At 35.4% G+C, this 16,667-nt stretch overlaps 1 protein-coding gene across 4 annotated transcripts in view; it reads left to right on the top strand.

The window, feature by feature from the left end:
* The window catches only part of RAPGEF4 (Rap guanine nucleotide exchange factor 4), a 152,604-nt gene that overhangs the window by 16,882 nt on the left and 119,055 nt on the right, over positions 1-16,667 (top strand). For all 4 annotated transcript variants that reach the window (XM_040561348.1, XM_040561346.1, XM_040561345.1 and 1 more), the window contains one exon: positions 4,987-5,133. In XM_040561348.1, the coding sequence (XP_040417282.1) occupies positions 4,987-5,133 (147 nt within the window). The remainder of the gene's footprint in view (positions 1-4,986; positions 5,134-16,667) is intronic.

Genomic DNA, 16,667 nt, shown 5'->3' with positions numbered 1-16,667 from the left:
TTTTTTTTTTCCAAGGTAGTGTCATACTAGGAAGTGCAGAGGTAAGTGTAATGAACTGTTTGGTCTTGCCTCAAGATGTTTGTAAAAAATACCCTGATAAATATCCTACTTAGAAGTTACATAAGGATTTAGTAAGTACCCTTCAAAATAAACAGATTTAGCAGCCTATTTCTGTTTAGAAAGAGGTTTTTACCCTCAGTTATGGACAGATTCTGAATTTATTTTTTATTTGGCAATGTTATCCACCCATCATTACAACCAAGATATATAGTAATAGAAGTTCCTTTTTGAGACATACCTAGTTTGGTGTTGTCTTAAAAATACAGTCAACTTTTCTCATCTGTGTTTAGTTTTTGAATTCTATTTTGAAAATGAACAGGTTCTGATGGATGAGTGTCAGTAATGTCTCAGTATAAAGCTGGGAATAAATGCATAACAAAAGTATCAGTGTGACATCTTTGCCAGATTCTGCAGCATCGTGTTTCACTGGATTAGATTCAGAGCCTTTTACCCCAGATGATTAAGATTTATGTTCCTGTCTGATAAAATCGGAAGGAATGAGGAGAAGAAAGGCAAAGATCCTTTTAGTAATAGTAATATTTAAATTTATTTTAAATTAATATTTAAAAATAGTAATTTATTCTACAGTTTTTCTGTAGTCTGCCAGTGTGTGTTAGGAGCCATTGCTGGTTATCTGTGTTTGGTGGTGATTTTTTTTTATTTTTATTTTTTTTAGCTAATCAGGTTTTAAAAACAGACCAAATTGAACCAAATTGACTTTACAAGCAATTAGCCTTTTTAAGTAAAGCTTTAAAGGAGGAGCTGTGGGTGATTGGGTAGAACAGCAGTGTCAGTTGTAGGAAAATGCAGAGGACTGAGGATCAAAAGCCAAACAAGTTGGTATTGCTAGAAAAATTGACCACGAAGAAAGAGATACAAGTGTCCACGTAAGAAAGGAAAGAATTTCCTGGATGTTTCCAGCAGAGGATAAAGGAGGTATGTGATAAGATGAAGTGGAAACAAGGGAAGAAATTTAAAGAGGAGAGTCCTTGCAATGCTGTTTTCTGAACATAAGTGTAACATTGCTATTGCTATTATTTCAGGGACAGCCTATGTGAAGCTGAGGCAGGTTTATATTGTAGTCTGTAGTGTAGTGCAAATATGTTCAAGCTAGCCTTAAATTGTTTGTTTTGAGCATGAGAACTGCTCTACCTGCTGTAACACAGATTAGGAGGACAAATGTACATAGTTGAGAAGTCGGGTGTGTTAGCCCATGCTGAGCTCTCCAGGGGCATAGTTATATTAATTTTGATTTTGAACTTAGCTTATGTAGATTTAATATAGAAAAATCATTTCACTTCTGTCTGCCAGATACCTAGGAAAAAGGCCAAGACATTACAGGTACCTTTTACAGAATCAGATGCGAAAGTATGGAAATAATTAATGCTATTATAGTATAGTTAATCTGATCTGTAAATATTTTAATTAGGAACCAGAAGAGAACTTGTTCACAATCTTTCTTGGAGTGTAATGTCTCCTTTAAGTAGATCACCTTGTCTTTTGTAAAGACGATGGCCTAACATATGTTGTCAAACTGCAATTCTAGCGTGGAAGGATATTGCTGTGTTATCTTTAAAAGTAGTTTGATAAGGATTTCCTTTCTGAATGATGACTGAAACATATTCCAGTGGAGGTAATGGAGCAAGAAAATCACTTCATAGAAGAGAGAATTTACTTTCACATGGATCCTTTGGTTTCTCTGTTATGAAAGGAAATTTTTGCTAAGGACAAGCTGAGCTGTGTCAAAGCAATAGTACACAAATTTCCAAAATGCCATCTTTTGCAGATTTTTAATTGATAATGGAGATGGTATGGAGTCCTTGAGGGACACAGATGCAGAAGTGAGATGAAGGTGCAAAGTATGGGAAAATGATGAAATAAAAGTAAAGCAGACTCATCAACTCCCTTATTCAAAATATCGAATAAACGTAAATATTCTAATAATTTTATATAATAAATAATAAAAATAAATAATTTATATATTTATATAATATTTTAATAATTTTATAACTTAAAATGTTGAATAAACTTAAATATCAAAGAAAAATACCCAATCTCTTTCTTCCTAAAAAAGGAATTTCTTTCATATTTTCTTATTTTCTCTCTGACACCATGCCTTTGTTCACCCAGAGCACAAAAATTCTGTATGCCAGGTTGGAAAATAGTGTCACAAGTCAGGGAGGAGCACGCAGGGATGTCTCTTATGATGGGGGAAGGAATAGTGCAGAACCTTGAATTTCTGATTCTTATCCATAGTTTGCTGTGACAAATTCAATAATGTTTTAGATTGATTGGGGGAGAGGGGGGGGATTTAACAACTCTTTCACTGCATGTGTCTCATCTGTCACTGACAGGCAGTGCAACTGAATGCACAAACAGTCTGATTTGAATGCTACCATTCCTATAGTGTGTTCAGAGGACAGATAGCAATGGAAACAATCTCTTCTATTTTAAGTCTTTAATACTGCCTTTTAAATAGCTGTGTGGATTTTAGCTGGTTACCAGCAGCTAGAACCCCCTGCTGCTTCTGGGATGGCAGAGGGGAACAGCAAACTGAGTTTTGAGCTGCCAGCAATCCTCCTGAAGTCTACATTGAACAGCAGGAGATTCTTGAGTGTAAGGTTAACAGGCATAATAGGAAATGCACACCTGATTCCCTAGGAGGCTGGAGATGTATAAATTGAGGGCAGAGAGAAGATAGGGCTCTGAAGTCTTGAAGAAGGTAGATGGGCTTGCTCCTTAGGTAGCTGAGAAACTACGTCTATGTGGAGAGCAATGATGGCTGGGGGAGGAAAGAAAAAAATAAAAAAAAGAGAAAAAACTTTCACTTGATAGAAGCCTGGACTTTTCTTTAATGAAGATAGTTAGGACCATTCCATCTCCTTGACCTAATACCCCACAATGTTAATTTATTTCTAAGGCTGAACAGCTGCCTCATCAGACTTTCCCTTAGAAAGTGGTTCCTTTACTAACACCTTTCCTCTGCTTTTCTTCTCTATTCTGTTTTTAAAAATATATTCTCTAAGGTTGTAAAGGATCAAAAAAGTGAAGAGTTTCTACAGAGTTTCTTTGGGGGAGCAAGGGGAAAAGGAGTGAGAAAGAAGTTCAAAGATGTAATTATTGCTTATAATCCACCTAATGGAAAGGTTTCTTTTTTCTGCTAGACTGTTTGGTTATTCAGCCCTAAATAGAGATCTTTTATCTGAACTTTCTAAATAAAGTTGAGTATAATATATTGGAGACCTGGAGATCAAATTTGACATGAGCAGTAGAGACGTTTTCTTTGTAGATCCTTTGAGTGCAGTTTTGAGTAAAGTAGCATGCATATAGTGGTTCAGGTCTGAATGCAAAGCTTCTTAAAGCACCATTTTAGTGTATGGCCTGTATTGTAGGCTGTTTGTAGAGACAAACATTTCTTGGGCGCTCATTCCCAAATATTCTTTTTTCAAACAGTGCCTGTACATATTTGTCTTCCTTGCAAGTGTATTTCTGACAGTTGGTAAATTCTTCCTAGATCTTCTCTAAAATGTAATTGATTTTGTTTTCCTGAACACATAGTTTTATATGGTAATATCTATGCAAAGGCAATTTTCTATGGTTCAGGGAACTGGACTATTATGGGCATTTGTCTTTGTAATGCAATTATAAAGCTACTAACTTGATCTTAATAACATTTGCCTATTACCACTTATTAGATGCAAGAAAGGAAAACAATGTGATTTTAAACACAGAAAATGATGCTGAAATATGTTCATGCATCTCTCCTGGATTATCAGCCACAAGGAAGGAGTGGATGGGATGACAAAGTTTTCCTTTATTTTTGTAGCCTTTTTACGAATCTTACATTTTAGAATTAAACTAAACTATGTTTCTAATGTGTCAAGTAAAATTAGCATGTGTTTTTATATGTTTATGCATTTGTCTGTGTGCACATATAATTTCCTTAGTAAACTGTAACTCACTTCTGTGTAAATTTTTAGTACTGTTATTATTTTTATTTTTAATTTACTCAGAAGATGATCAGTTAAGGTCCAGCTTAGAAAGAGATTTAAGTAAATGTTGAGATACAAGCCACTGCTCAGGAGCATAGCAACTTGTAAGTCTAAAATAGGACATGAATCTAAAAATCTTGATTCAGCAAGATACTTAATTTCTATCAGTCTATTTATTTACTTATTTATTTCTGCTGTAGCTCATAAGTTGTATTGGAACTGTCAAAGAGGAGTTCCTGGCCAACAGGGTTTGAATCAGACATCTTTTCCATCACATTAATGGCATGTGTTCATATAGACCTTTTTGAAGTGTACTGTACTGCATGCTAGGGACCATCACAATTAATCTAGACTTATTCCAGGTTGTTTTGGAGTTAAAAGTTTATGTGAAATATCTGAATTATGTGAAATTAACTTAATTTTTTTTTTAGTCAATGGACAAATACATTATAAATACGAGAGAATATTATAACTGAAAATTAAGTTTACTAAGAGAACGTAACACTCAGATTTTCTTTTTGATGAGGATAACTTATATAGGGCAGAAATTTATATTCCAAGATTGCTTTTCTAATGCTAGTTATCTTCTGATCACCTCTGACATTTCTAATGGATTTCATCATTACAGCAGTCTTTATAGATCAACAGAGGTCATAACTCTCTTCCAAAGGTGAGGGTGACTCTTGTGCCCTCTGCTTTGCAGCAAGATAGGTCTAATCTGAATGATGGTCACTTGCTTCCGCACTGAGGCTTCATTTGCTGTTAATCAGCATATTGTGGGCTTTTGTTTATTTCCTTTGGTTTTGGTACTCTTAATTTTTTTAAAAAGAAAATTGCCAAAGAATCTTAAGGTAGTACCATTAGCAAATGTGACATAAAGACTCTTATAAGAAATGCTGGAATACTTAACATGTCCTTTCCTTTTTAATTAAAGGATGCTGTAACAATATGCACTTTGGGAATAGGAACTGCCTTTGGAGAGTCCATTCTGGATAACACTCCTCGCCATGCTACCATTGTTACCAGAGAATACAGCGAGCTCCTTCGAATTGAGCAGAAGGACTTCAAAGCACTTTGGGAGGTAAATTCAGGTTTATTTGCAGTTTATATAAGAAAAAATAACAAAATATAAGCTCATTTATAGCCTAAGCAAAGGAATAATTCTTTTTAATCAGTTTGGACAGAAAGGAAAGTCTGTTTACTTCTTTCTAGTGATTCATATTCTCCATGATTCCATACTTCTGTATTGCTTTCTTGCAGGCTTCTTCTACTTTATTTCTTCTAATGAAGTAACTTATATAAATTCCACCAGAAATTTCACCTGTATACTGCAGGTGCTGCTGTTTTACCCTCAAACTTGCTTTTGTTGCATGCATTTACCCGGAGAGTTTACCTTTACAATACTCTGAAGTTTTAAATTACTCTCATTTACTCTGTCTCAGCAGCAGCTGTAAGGGGTTTGAAATTAGCAGATGGACAAAGATCATTTAAAATAAGTTACTGGTAACATGTGAATTCCCTTAAAACTTTCCTTTCTGGAGAACATACGGCTGAGATTCTTCATCCCATAGTCTGTGTGTACTTTGGTATTTGTGTAGAGAAGACTCCATTAATATGCTACCATGCTAAGTTACTGGACTTCAATTAGTTTGTATTTTTGTAAGCATTGCGCTTGTCTGGAAAGTGTTCAGGGTATTAGAAGGCACCCTGTTGGCCTGGCCTGCACTGTATGGTACTTGTACTGCCAGCTTGGTTAAGTGGCAGCAGCACAAATTTAGGTGTTGCATAGAACTGTCGGATGGTAGAACAGTGTCCTGAATTTGCAAATCTAGTGATGCTAAATATAGATATATCTATATCCATTTTCTCTTTTCCTGAGGAAAAAGAAATATTATACTCCAAGTAACCGTCGTAAAGTGGTACTAAAGTAATGCTATCAGAAAGAAAATCAAACTCGCAACTAGCTACACTGACTGACTAGTATCACCTATCTGCAAATGTGTTGCCTTGAACATAGTTAATGTTGCAGCATGACTTACCCGTGAAAGATGGATGCATTCATGAAACATGCTTGCCATTGAGTGACAATATCAGATTTATTCTGTGAGCTGTGTAGCTACAATTTGTACTTTTTTTTGTCAATATCTGCAGGTAAAAAAAAAAAATACTAGTACAGTCACATGCCAAATTTGAAGGAATTTACAATGCAATATTTTTCTGTAGTTCATACTTTTATTTTTGCAGAGGCTACGTTATGATTTTTCACCGTGGCATTACAAGATTAAATATGCAAGTAGTTTAATCTGTTTTAACATATGCAACTTTTGCCAGTGGTCAGAAATTTTTAATGTAGGTAGTGCTTTAGAAGCTCACAATGTAGGATAATAAATCCAACTGTAGATTTTTCAAATAAAAAATAAATAATAATTAAAAAAAAATAATAATTAAAAAAAATTCCTTTAAATTCACTTTGAAGTGGTATTAGCAAAGCTCTTTCTGATATGTATATGAATTTGTATATGAACAATTCAGAGATTGTCGGTCTCCTATCAGAAATATTGGGAGAGTAGAGGCTAAGTTCCCATCTTTAAAATTTAGAATTTTAAAGTATACTTATTTTTTTAAAACAGAAATGCCTATGTTATTTGCTCTTTAATAACTAATACACTGTTACTTCTAATAATTTTGTTTATTTTGCTGAATTTTTAGATGATGGTAATACAAAGGTCACATGCTGAAAGTATTGGATGCTTTCACAGGGAGCTTTAGCACACACTTGGTATATTTCAGATTTTATGAAATTTTGTAGTAGAGCATGTCACAGGTGCTGCAGGTGTCGGTCACAGACCACAGTTTAGTTTTTGGTGCTGCTTTGCTTTTTGTTTTGCAGTGTACTCTTTCATATATTTTGGTGTGGTTTCTTTCAGGCTCTTAGTGAGAATGCAAAATTATCCTAACAAAAATAGCTTTGTTGGTTAGTCTGAGGTAGAATGAAGTCATTCACTTTTTTTTCTTTTCAAGGTAATTTTTGTCTCCTTGTAATCTACTAATCCTAAAGTCTACATAAACTGCACCTCAGGTATGATAAATGGAGTGTATTTACAACAGGCAGAAAAAATATTTAAGATAATTCACTCCCAAACATACTAGCAATACGAGCAGTGGCAGTAGTATGTTTTTATCCTTATTATCATCTCAAAAGTAAATCTTTTTCTTCAGGGAAGATTTTATGTTATGAATTGTATGTTGTTCAGCGTGCCTTATGCAGAGATTCATACATACTTGCTTTGACAAAGTCCATATAATTTAATTCCAGAAAAAGTAGTTTCTCCATAAAGAAATTGCTGAATAATTCTGAATAAATATAGTACTGTAGTACTACAGATCAACCTAAATAAGCAAGTAGAGCTGTAATTCTTAAAATGGTTACTACTTTTAGGAATTATGATTTTTATGATTTTAATAAAAGTGCAAAAAATACATCTAATATATGATTAAGGGTGTTTCTTTTGTTTATTTTTTGTTCCACAAAATTTCCCTTTATTTGAGGGAAAGAACAAATGAAAACTGTTGATCACAGATTTTTGGCATACCAGAACAGTGCATATAAATTCTGAAAACACAATTTTTTAAATTGTTTGATTTTTAGGTGGTGTATATAATATTGGAAAATGAACCTGTATACATTGATTCAGTATTGACATTCATTTATTGTGCAAATAACCCTAAATTATGGGACTAAGGGCTATGAACTATCTTCTTTTATACTAAAAATTTGTTTACACTGAGGCCTACTGATTAAGTTGACACAAGAAATGTTTTTTGCTATCACAAATCTAGGCTGTTCTTTGGAAGACAAGTAAATCTGCGTTCATATCGCTTATGAAGCTTTTAGTATAAGTTATAAAACTATATTTTGAGAGAAAGATATACTTATTTTTTTAGAACTTCAGAAGGAATTCTCAGAATCTCTATAACTGTATTGTGGATTTACAGACTTTTCTGCGTTTTTTAAAATGGGAAACTAAGCTTTTCAGTTTTAGCTGTATTGCTCTAAGAAACGATGGTATTGGCATGTTTCACAGACCAGATGTGGCTTATTAACACATTTAATGCACGAAATATAGCAAGTGATTTCTTTGAGTACAATTACAGTTGTGTCTGTATCTGAAAGAAAGAGACTGCTACTTCTAAAAGAATTATCACTTTTCTTCTGTCAATTTTATAAATTTTAATACTTTTTGAGGAAAAGATAGGATATTCTTTATCAAAAGCATAATAAGCTGCTTTCTGTAATACGCAAACCACATTTTCTGTAAAGGGCTCACTGAATGATTTTCTACTATTTCCCTCTTTAACAGTCAGGGAATGCCAGTCAAAACAAATAATATCATCCTGATAACAGCAATTACCAGTTAAAATGGCCCAGTCTTTTCTCTAATGACTGTATCCGTTGAAGTAGCATCCTGTTCAGGAACATCTGTTGAACTTAGCTTACTCATCCTTGGAGACTTGTTTTCTATCCCCAAGCTTCTAGAGCAGATTGGAGGTGATAAAATCTGTGGTTAGGCTTTCACACAGCTGAACACTGTCCCCTGATGAAGAAGCTCTAGGAGGTTATGGGAATCACTGGTGTCATATCTTTGTGCACCAATTGTCCCTGGTCTTCATCTCTGAGGATCACTAACAACCATGAAGAAAGTAATTCACCGCTATTATAAGACTTCCATGGTACTCCAAGAATGTGTAGGAAAAGGTACTGTTTGCATTGACAAGAACTTGCTTTCCCTCTTTAACATCACCGAGTTAGCGTGGTACTATCTACCTTGCCCCAAAGCTGGTTTAAACCACAAGGGAAGATGCATCCAAAAATAAACATAAAAGCAGAAGGCTACACCCAAGGATCTTTAGTCACGCACATCCTGATGGATAACTGTCTCGCTCCACCCTCCAACAGTTGGATTCTTTTAGACAGACCGGGAGCAAAATGGATGTATTTGAGCAGTGTTATTGTTACAGAAGTTCTCTGTAGTTCATCCTCAAGTTTTGTCCTTTCACGCAGTTGCAAAGTTATTGAAGCCCAGACAGGAAGGGAGTGAATCTGCTGAGAGGTGACTTATTTTTAGAGGTCTTTCCTACCACAGTGAATTACTCAGCCTTCCTTGGATAACACACAAATAGCCAATTTCCTTTTGTGTGGAATAAGATTATGTTAGAAGTTACTGAACATGCTTTGAGAAACGTTTGATCTTGACTAAATGAAGAGCAGCTATTACTTCGGTATGCAGTAACTTTGGAGAGAGGGAGTCTTGGCCCCTGTAAGGTCAGAAGGAATATTTTAATTTTTATTCATGTTCATCAGCATTTACACATCTTGTCTGGTAAACAGTATCATAACTTGCTTCCTGCTTTTGTCCATCTGATGATAATTCAGATTCAGCCCTCAACAGACTTCACTGCTCTGAAATTGTATCTTTGGGGGAAACCTGCTTTCTTACTGTCTTTATTTTCTGAACACTGAATGTTAGTTTTTAGTGAGCTATTTTAAGAACAGATGCTCTGTCAAAATGGAATAAATTTTGCATATAGCTTCAATGGAATGCTCTTTAGGAAATATATGTATGAAATGGCATGCTGACTTGAATGTAATAGTGTTCAGTGTGACTTCTGAATAAGGTTTATGTTCATCAGAATCAAGGCCACAGCTCTCAGTGGATTTTCATGTAATTTTCATGTTTGTCTTTTGAAGGTGTATCTTATCTTTTGCCTTATCTCAAGGTACAAAGTAGTCTTATGCTTCATTTTATGTGTCAGGATTATTGCAGTAGGAATTATGAAGACACTGTAAAAATACATTCATGAAAATGAACATAGAAGGATTTTTTTCAGTTCTTTTCATCTGTTTGTGCTGTAAGTACATTATTTATCAAAGTACATTACTGAATTGCATGTAGATATTTTGCAGTGTAACACAGGCAGCATTTCAGAGAGGCAGCCTTTCCCTTGCCTTTAGCTACTGAAAATACATGTTATACTATTACAGGACAACGTTCTTGCTTCTCTGTCTGGTAGATTTCTGAACACTTGTATATTTTTGAGGAGTACTAGGAATCTCATGTAGATGTCAGTACTTTCTAATGTACTTTTTCGCCATTGACTAGTCCATATCAGAAATTCTTTCTGGTTCATTAACTGAGAGATTAGGTTTAGTCTGAGAAATGAAATACTGGAAAAGAGGGGGGTGAATCAAAGAAAGAATCAGATAGTTTAGGTGGCTGGACATGAATCTATCAGGTTGATTTATGGTATACTGCTTGGTCAGTTTATTGTACTGTAATCAGTTGCAGAAGTCTTTGCAGTGATTTACTGATTTCCCATAGGTGAGTATAGGGGAGACATAAAATTATAGTTAATAAAAAGAAGACTATTTAGCCTTACAGGAAGGACGATCATGTGATATAAAATAGCAAAGTGCTTGGAGACTCAGAAAAGTATGAAAAGGTGGTTGTGGAACCTGCAGCTGTATTTACCTGCTTCTTATCACACTCTCATTGATGGCTCAAATTCTACCTTGATGATTTGTCTCTCTAATGTGGTTTTATTTGAGAGATGTAAAAGTGATCAAATTGTAGTAGCCTACCTTTAGATTATGGCTAGAATACTGCATTCAGCAACCTCTCAAATTTTCATGTTGTTAGAATAAGGAAGAACTATTCCATGGTATCAGATACAGATTGCAACATAGAAGAAAGATGTGAAAGGACTCAGGTGTGTGGAATTTGTTGCCTTGTGCTGTCTGCAAATCTTCAGCTGAAGAGGAATTCAAATTTGTATGCAAAGAAACAGCCAGTGTGAGAGACATTGAAAAATGAAGTGATGATTTTAGGCAGATTCTTTTTCCTAGACTAACACATGGAAGGAGGAGGAATATAAAAAGTCCTCCCCCCTAGCTTTAGAATATGACAGTAAACACAGAACTGGCAAGACTGTGAACAAAGCTTTGTAAGTAACTAACATTCCACCTTCATACCTTCTGTGTTAATACTGATGAAAACAGAAACGAGTAGCAGGAAAAGTTTCCAAGGTTGTTGTTTTATCAAGATAAAGTGCCAGGTTGCAAACCTGGTTTTGCTGGTGCAAAGTGAGCATATTTCAAGTGAATACAGTAGAATTGCTTTGATACACATGGAGCTAAGTGGGAGCAGAGCCTGGCCTCTAGTACTGTTGTTACATTGGTTTTGGCTACTTTTCTAATAAGCTTTTAGGATCTTTTCTTTTGTTTTCCTTTGTCAAACATTTCAAATATTAACAAGCAATGGTTTGTCTGGAAGAGCAGATTTAAATGAATATGGAATGGCATTCTATCATCAGTAGTCAGATTTACATCAGAACAGCAATGTTAGTCAGCATATCAAAACAGTGACTTCTTTTATTTGGGTATGTGAATTACTTAATCTTACAAAAAATGCAGATTTCTGTGAACACTTTTCTATGACTATCTTGTAAAGTAACCTTCCTGGCCGTTGATGGTGGAGAAACATGACTAGGAATTAGCCTTGATTTTTTTCACTTCAGTAACCTGATTTTTCTTGGTGTGATAAGCACTGATGGAAACGTACAAGTCTTTTGAGAAGACACTTTCTGTAATGTGTTCTTTTTTGGCATTATGACCAAAAAGTTTGTAATAACAGCACAGCACGTTATCTGAAATAAAGCAGACAATCATGTACATTATTCAATATCATCCATGAGGCACAATTTCTGTAAAAGGTCAAGGGATCCAGTTGATTTTAACTTTGGAGGTTTCTCTTTCTTTGTCCTTGTCCTTCATTGAAGGTGCCAGATTGGGCACTCAAGCTACCCCTTAAGCCACAGAAAAGACTGAATAATAACAAATTGATCAGAAAGGTCTGGTCCTTCTTCATGTCTCTCTGCAACAAACTTTCCTGATGCTTGTTCTTGCATGTTTTTCCTACGGTCCATTTGCACCCCAGCTTCCCAGTTTATTCCAGTTCGATGCTATTTCAATAGCAATGTTTTGTGTCTATATCATTGATAACTATAAGGAGATGGATTAAGGCTTTGTGGAGCTGATTTCTCTTAACCTTAACTAGTGTGGTGTTTCTCTTAGATGCAATTCTGTGTCGATGTAGTAAAGCCCATCAGTTTGAAGCCCCTTGTGAATACTATTGTGCCAGACACTGTGCAAAAATATATTATTATTCCTATTTACAGCCCCTGTAAATGTTTGTGTGTATTAGCACTTCAAAGAGTCTAAATTATATTGCAGAAAGCTTGACTCTTTTTGAGGTTCATTCTTGGGGGTAAAAAAGAAACAGGAAAATCCAGCAAGCATGTTAGTCTCCCTGTTAAATAATGCCTTTATTGTTTTTCTCACATTTTATCATGGTTAGAGGTAAAGTTAAAAAATAATGGGTTCATCCAGTTTTCAAGAAAAAATATTTTGATTAGTTCCTAAAATACTTAAATTACAGAAGACCATCTGACAAACTGTAATGTATACACTTAAATGCTGCAGATGTTTTTGAGGCTGCGTTTTTTTTTTTCTTGGAAGCTTCACTGCCAAACTTGCATTTTCTATAACCAGCTTTTTTATTAGCAAAGCAAGTGCTTTTCATCCTCAGCAGATTGTATTATTAAATGCAGTATCTCTAAGCATGATGTGCTAAATGGGAAAAAACATATATTGCAAAACACAACTGGAAGCCTATGAATATTTTTTCAGGGAGCAAACTTCTGGGCTTTCATTAGTTCATTCTTATTAGGCAAAATGTCTTTCAGAAGAATTAGAACATTTGAAGCTCATGAAAGTCTTTTTCTTTCTAAACACATATTATAACTATCAAATATGTGTCTCATCTTTCACAGATAAAATGTGTAACGGAGTTGTCTTTGTAGGTGTGTGTGTATAATCTACCATCTCTACATAGTGTGTGTGCATTAAATTCATCTTCAACTTGTCAAACTTCTGTGTCAAATTGTCTGGAGCTTTGGTTTTAACTGCGTTTGTGGTTGGTGGGGGTCCTGTTGCCTTTGAAATGAATACCAAACTGGTCAAATGCATAAGGCTTTGGCTACGCTTCTAAACCTTTGGATTTGACACCGTCTGTTCCTTTATTCAACTGTGAGGTTGATGTGGATGAGATGGTTTTGCAGATTGACCCTTTCTGATCTTCTGGTCAGTCTCATCTCAGTCCTCCTTTTCTTTTCAAATGAGACCTCTTTTTTCTTCCTTACACAAAAGGTTAATTGTTATCTATCATGAGGTATCTATGGTATTTATTTTGGTTCCTTCAAGTTCTTCAGAAAAATAGCAATCCCTTAGAAGCTTCCTTTTAGCAATGAGTTTTGTTGTTTATGTTGCTTCACAGCAATGGGTATGGTTGTGTGTTCCTCCAAGGCATTTCTCTAGAATGCGTGCTTGCATGCTGCATTTGAATGGGTGCTTTCTGCCTGTGTTATATAATGGGTAAGGCAAATAATGTGATACCGTTTATTAGATCAATGGATGTGTTTTAACATTGATGTTTTAAAAGTCCATTACCTTAAACGTGCTAGTATTTGAATAATAATAAAAAAAGGATCTATGACAATAAGATCTGTGGCAGTGGAAGATCTTTTGCAGATTAGCACACATTGATAGCAAGAAAATTTTTATTCTTTTCTTTTTCCTGACAGTCTAGAATTCAGTTTATTAAAATATTTTGTGGAAATGTTGTAAAAATGTTTGCTCTTATGTAGCAAGAACAATATGACCTATAAGACTCACTTAGCACAATATGAATTCCTCCTTCCTTAAGGAAACATTCGCTTGAATGAGCATTCAATACCTTAAAACTCAAAACAAGCTACAACCAAGACCAAAAGAAGTCAATTTATTAGGTATATGGATTTATAAATGTGCTCAAAAAAAAACCTGCCCTGTTTACTTTAGGGCGCTGCTAATAGATGTCTTTCCTTTTCCTGGTCGGAGTCAGAGTTGTCAGGTTCAGCATTTGCCCTTTCCCTTAGCCCGGTTCCTCCCTTCTTTTCATCCATGGTGAAATCCTACCTTACTGAAGTCAATGAGTGCTTTGGGATTTCAACCCAGGTAATTAGTAATTTCTTTCTTCTCCTTGTATAGTATGCAGCACAGGCTGCTGGTGTTAGGTTTAAGTCCTCTTTACCCTCTTCCCTTCTGTGGCAGTTTCTACCCACTACTATAGCTGACGTGACATGAGAGCATGAGTCTGGAATCTCTCGGATTATTTCACGGTTTAATAGTTCGGGGGTGCTTCACAAAGTGGTCAACCCAGTAGTTGTACTGAGGTACGTTGTATCAAAGGCTTACAAACTCTACTCATCCCAGAGGTATACTTAAAAATGAAAATACAAAGCACTGTGAACTGAATGTGGAATATCTCCCTTGTCAGAAAATAAGAATTACAGGATCCAGCCTGTCATCTGTGCTGGTTGTGGCCACTCACAGATATCAAGAGGAGAAAGGGATTAATAATAAAATTTGTCTGCTCTTGAATCGATCCTTGTTTCAGTCTGAGTCTTGGAACTTGAGTGCTTACAGTTCACAGGTTTAGTGTGCGTTGCTGTTATTCCATTAGTTCCATGAGTAACAAAATTCCTAGAAGTCTGTTCACCGGCAGTGTGAAAGTATCAGGCCTGAAACGTGCCCTGAGGGCCTTGCAGGTCCTCTTAAATGTTTAAATCTCATGGGGATTTATGGAACAAGCTGTTCATGGATATATTTATTTATTTCAGTGAGTGGTTGTTTATGCCATAAATATTTAAGAGCAGCACATAATAAGATATGGTGGCCCTCTAGTGCATATAATCCCTGTATTTTTATACTTCGTAATGAAGTGGATGTTCACAGAGTTCATGTTTTTATTTAATATTTCTGTTTCGGGATGTTGTTGAAATCAGTGGTTTATCAGGAGGTGTGAATTCATACCATCAGCATGGTGTGATGCTGAAAGCTTTATTCCTTTTTCCTTCATCTCATGCTTGATTAGATAATGCCACTAGTGTGCATTTCCCCTGAACTCTGCTTAAAATAGCTTCTCAGTTAAATTGCAAATGAAGAAGTTAAAACTGAAACTCACAAATGGAAGCTTACACCCTAAATATCTTCTGGTGTAACTTTGCTTTTGTTCATTTTAAGTTACATTGATAAAATTTTCTTGTCCTTCCAGACACAATACTTAGGTCTCAGCCAGGCTTGTATACCATTTGTTTGAGGGTGGTACATAATCAGCATTTAAAATTGAATCTTGCCATTCTGCATTTAGTACTTACTGATATAATTAAGCTTGCTTACATTTTAACCTCTGACCATTTCCTGAGTAATTTCTATTTAATTTTGTATTCCACCTCTCTCTCTTGACCTTTGAAAAATATCTTTTCTGACAACCAACACAAAATATTTTCTTGAAGTATTAACCACTTCATTTTCTGAAATATTTAGACAAGCTTTATTCTGTTAATTTTCCCCAAACCGGAGTACAGGTTAGTGGAAACAGATGGAGTATCATTGTTTTGTTTTAGTGTAATAGAAATATGCCACGCAACATGATTTTTGTATGACCTGGTCTTTGAGAAAGTGAGTCCGTCAGAGAAATCATACTGTTCTTAAAGGACTGAGTTGTAAGGGAACTTGTTTGAGTTACTTAGGCTTTTATGTTTAATTCTCTCTGGGGATAATGCTGGAGACTCTCAGTACAATTAGGGGAAGATTAAAAGCTCAGTACAGGCTTATTTTTTCCCTTCTTCCTTTCTGCCAATACCCTCTGAGCCTGTATCCTCTCTAAAAGCAAGGAATGTTTTTCAAAGGTCTCTTTTCCTTTCTACCATTTATTTCTCAGGCAGTTTTCTGGTATGCCTCTCTTCCACACATTGAGGAATGTGGTTTCTCTTTCTGTGTTCATTGCTTTTGATCCTGCTAGTATTTACTGCCAGTTCTGTTGATCTCCAGTAAAGAGTTCATTGGCTATTTCTCCTTAGGTTTATCTGTGACATTTAGATCACATTAGATAACCAGGGATCACCAAGCAGCTAGGTAATATTTCTTGCACCATTGATGAGAATTATACCATTACTTAGTGTTTCTTAGTACATTGGCTCTGCAGACCTAAAAGGGGTAAAATTGTAGTAAAAGTGCAGACAATAAAGTAGATACGTCTGAATACACTGACAGTATAGCATCTTTGATTACTAAAAGTACCATTTTACATAATGCTTTTTTTCAAAGAGATACAGATCAATCTGAGCAGGTAGTAGTTGGAGCATTTACCTCTGCTGTTGCAGTGATATGGTCAAAAGATTACTTTGACACTACCACAGAAGTTCACAACAGAACTCTGATTCTGCAGGTTGTCTGTGTTTACGCACGTCTGCCATATGGAATTTCCTTATAGTGTGTGTTACTTCCATCTGATCTCATAAACAAAATGTACTGTCTCATTTTATTCTGAGACAGACTTTTCCTGTTTTAACAACAGGAGGAGGATTCTTCTGTCTTTTAAACTTTCTGAAGAGCTTTTTGATATTACTTCAGATAATGATGCATGCTACCAGCCAGTCCACAAGTATTGATACTTG

Source organism: Cygnus olor, chromosome 6 (assembly GCF_009769625.2).
Source record: "Cygnus olor isolate bCygOlo1 chromosome 6, bCygOlo1.pri.v2, whole genome shotgun sequence".
In the NCBI taxonomy this organism is placed as follows: domain Eukaryota; kingdom Metazoa; phylum Chordata; class Aves; order Anseriformes; family Anatidae; genus Cygnus; species Cygnus olor.
The sequence above is the reverse complement of the archived record's forward strand: the minus strand, read 5'-3'. Positions and strand labels throughout refer to the sequence as shown.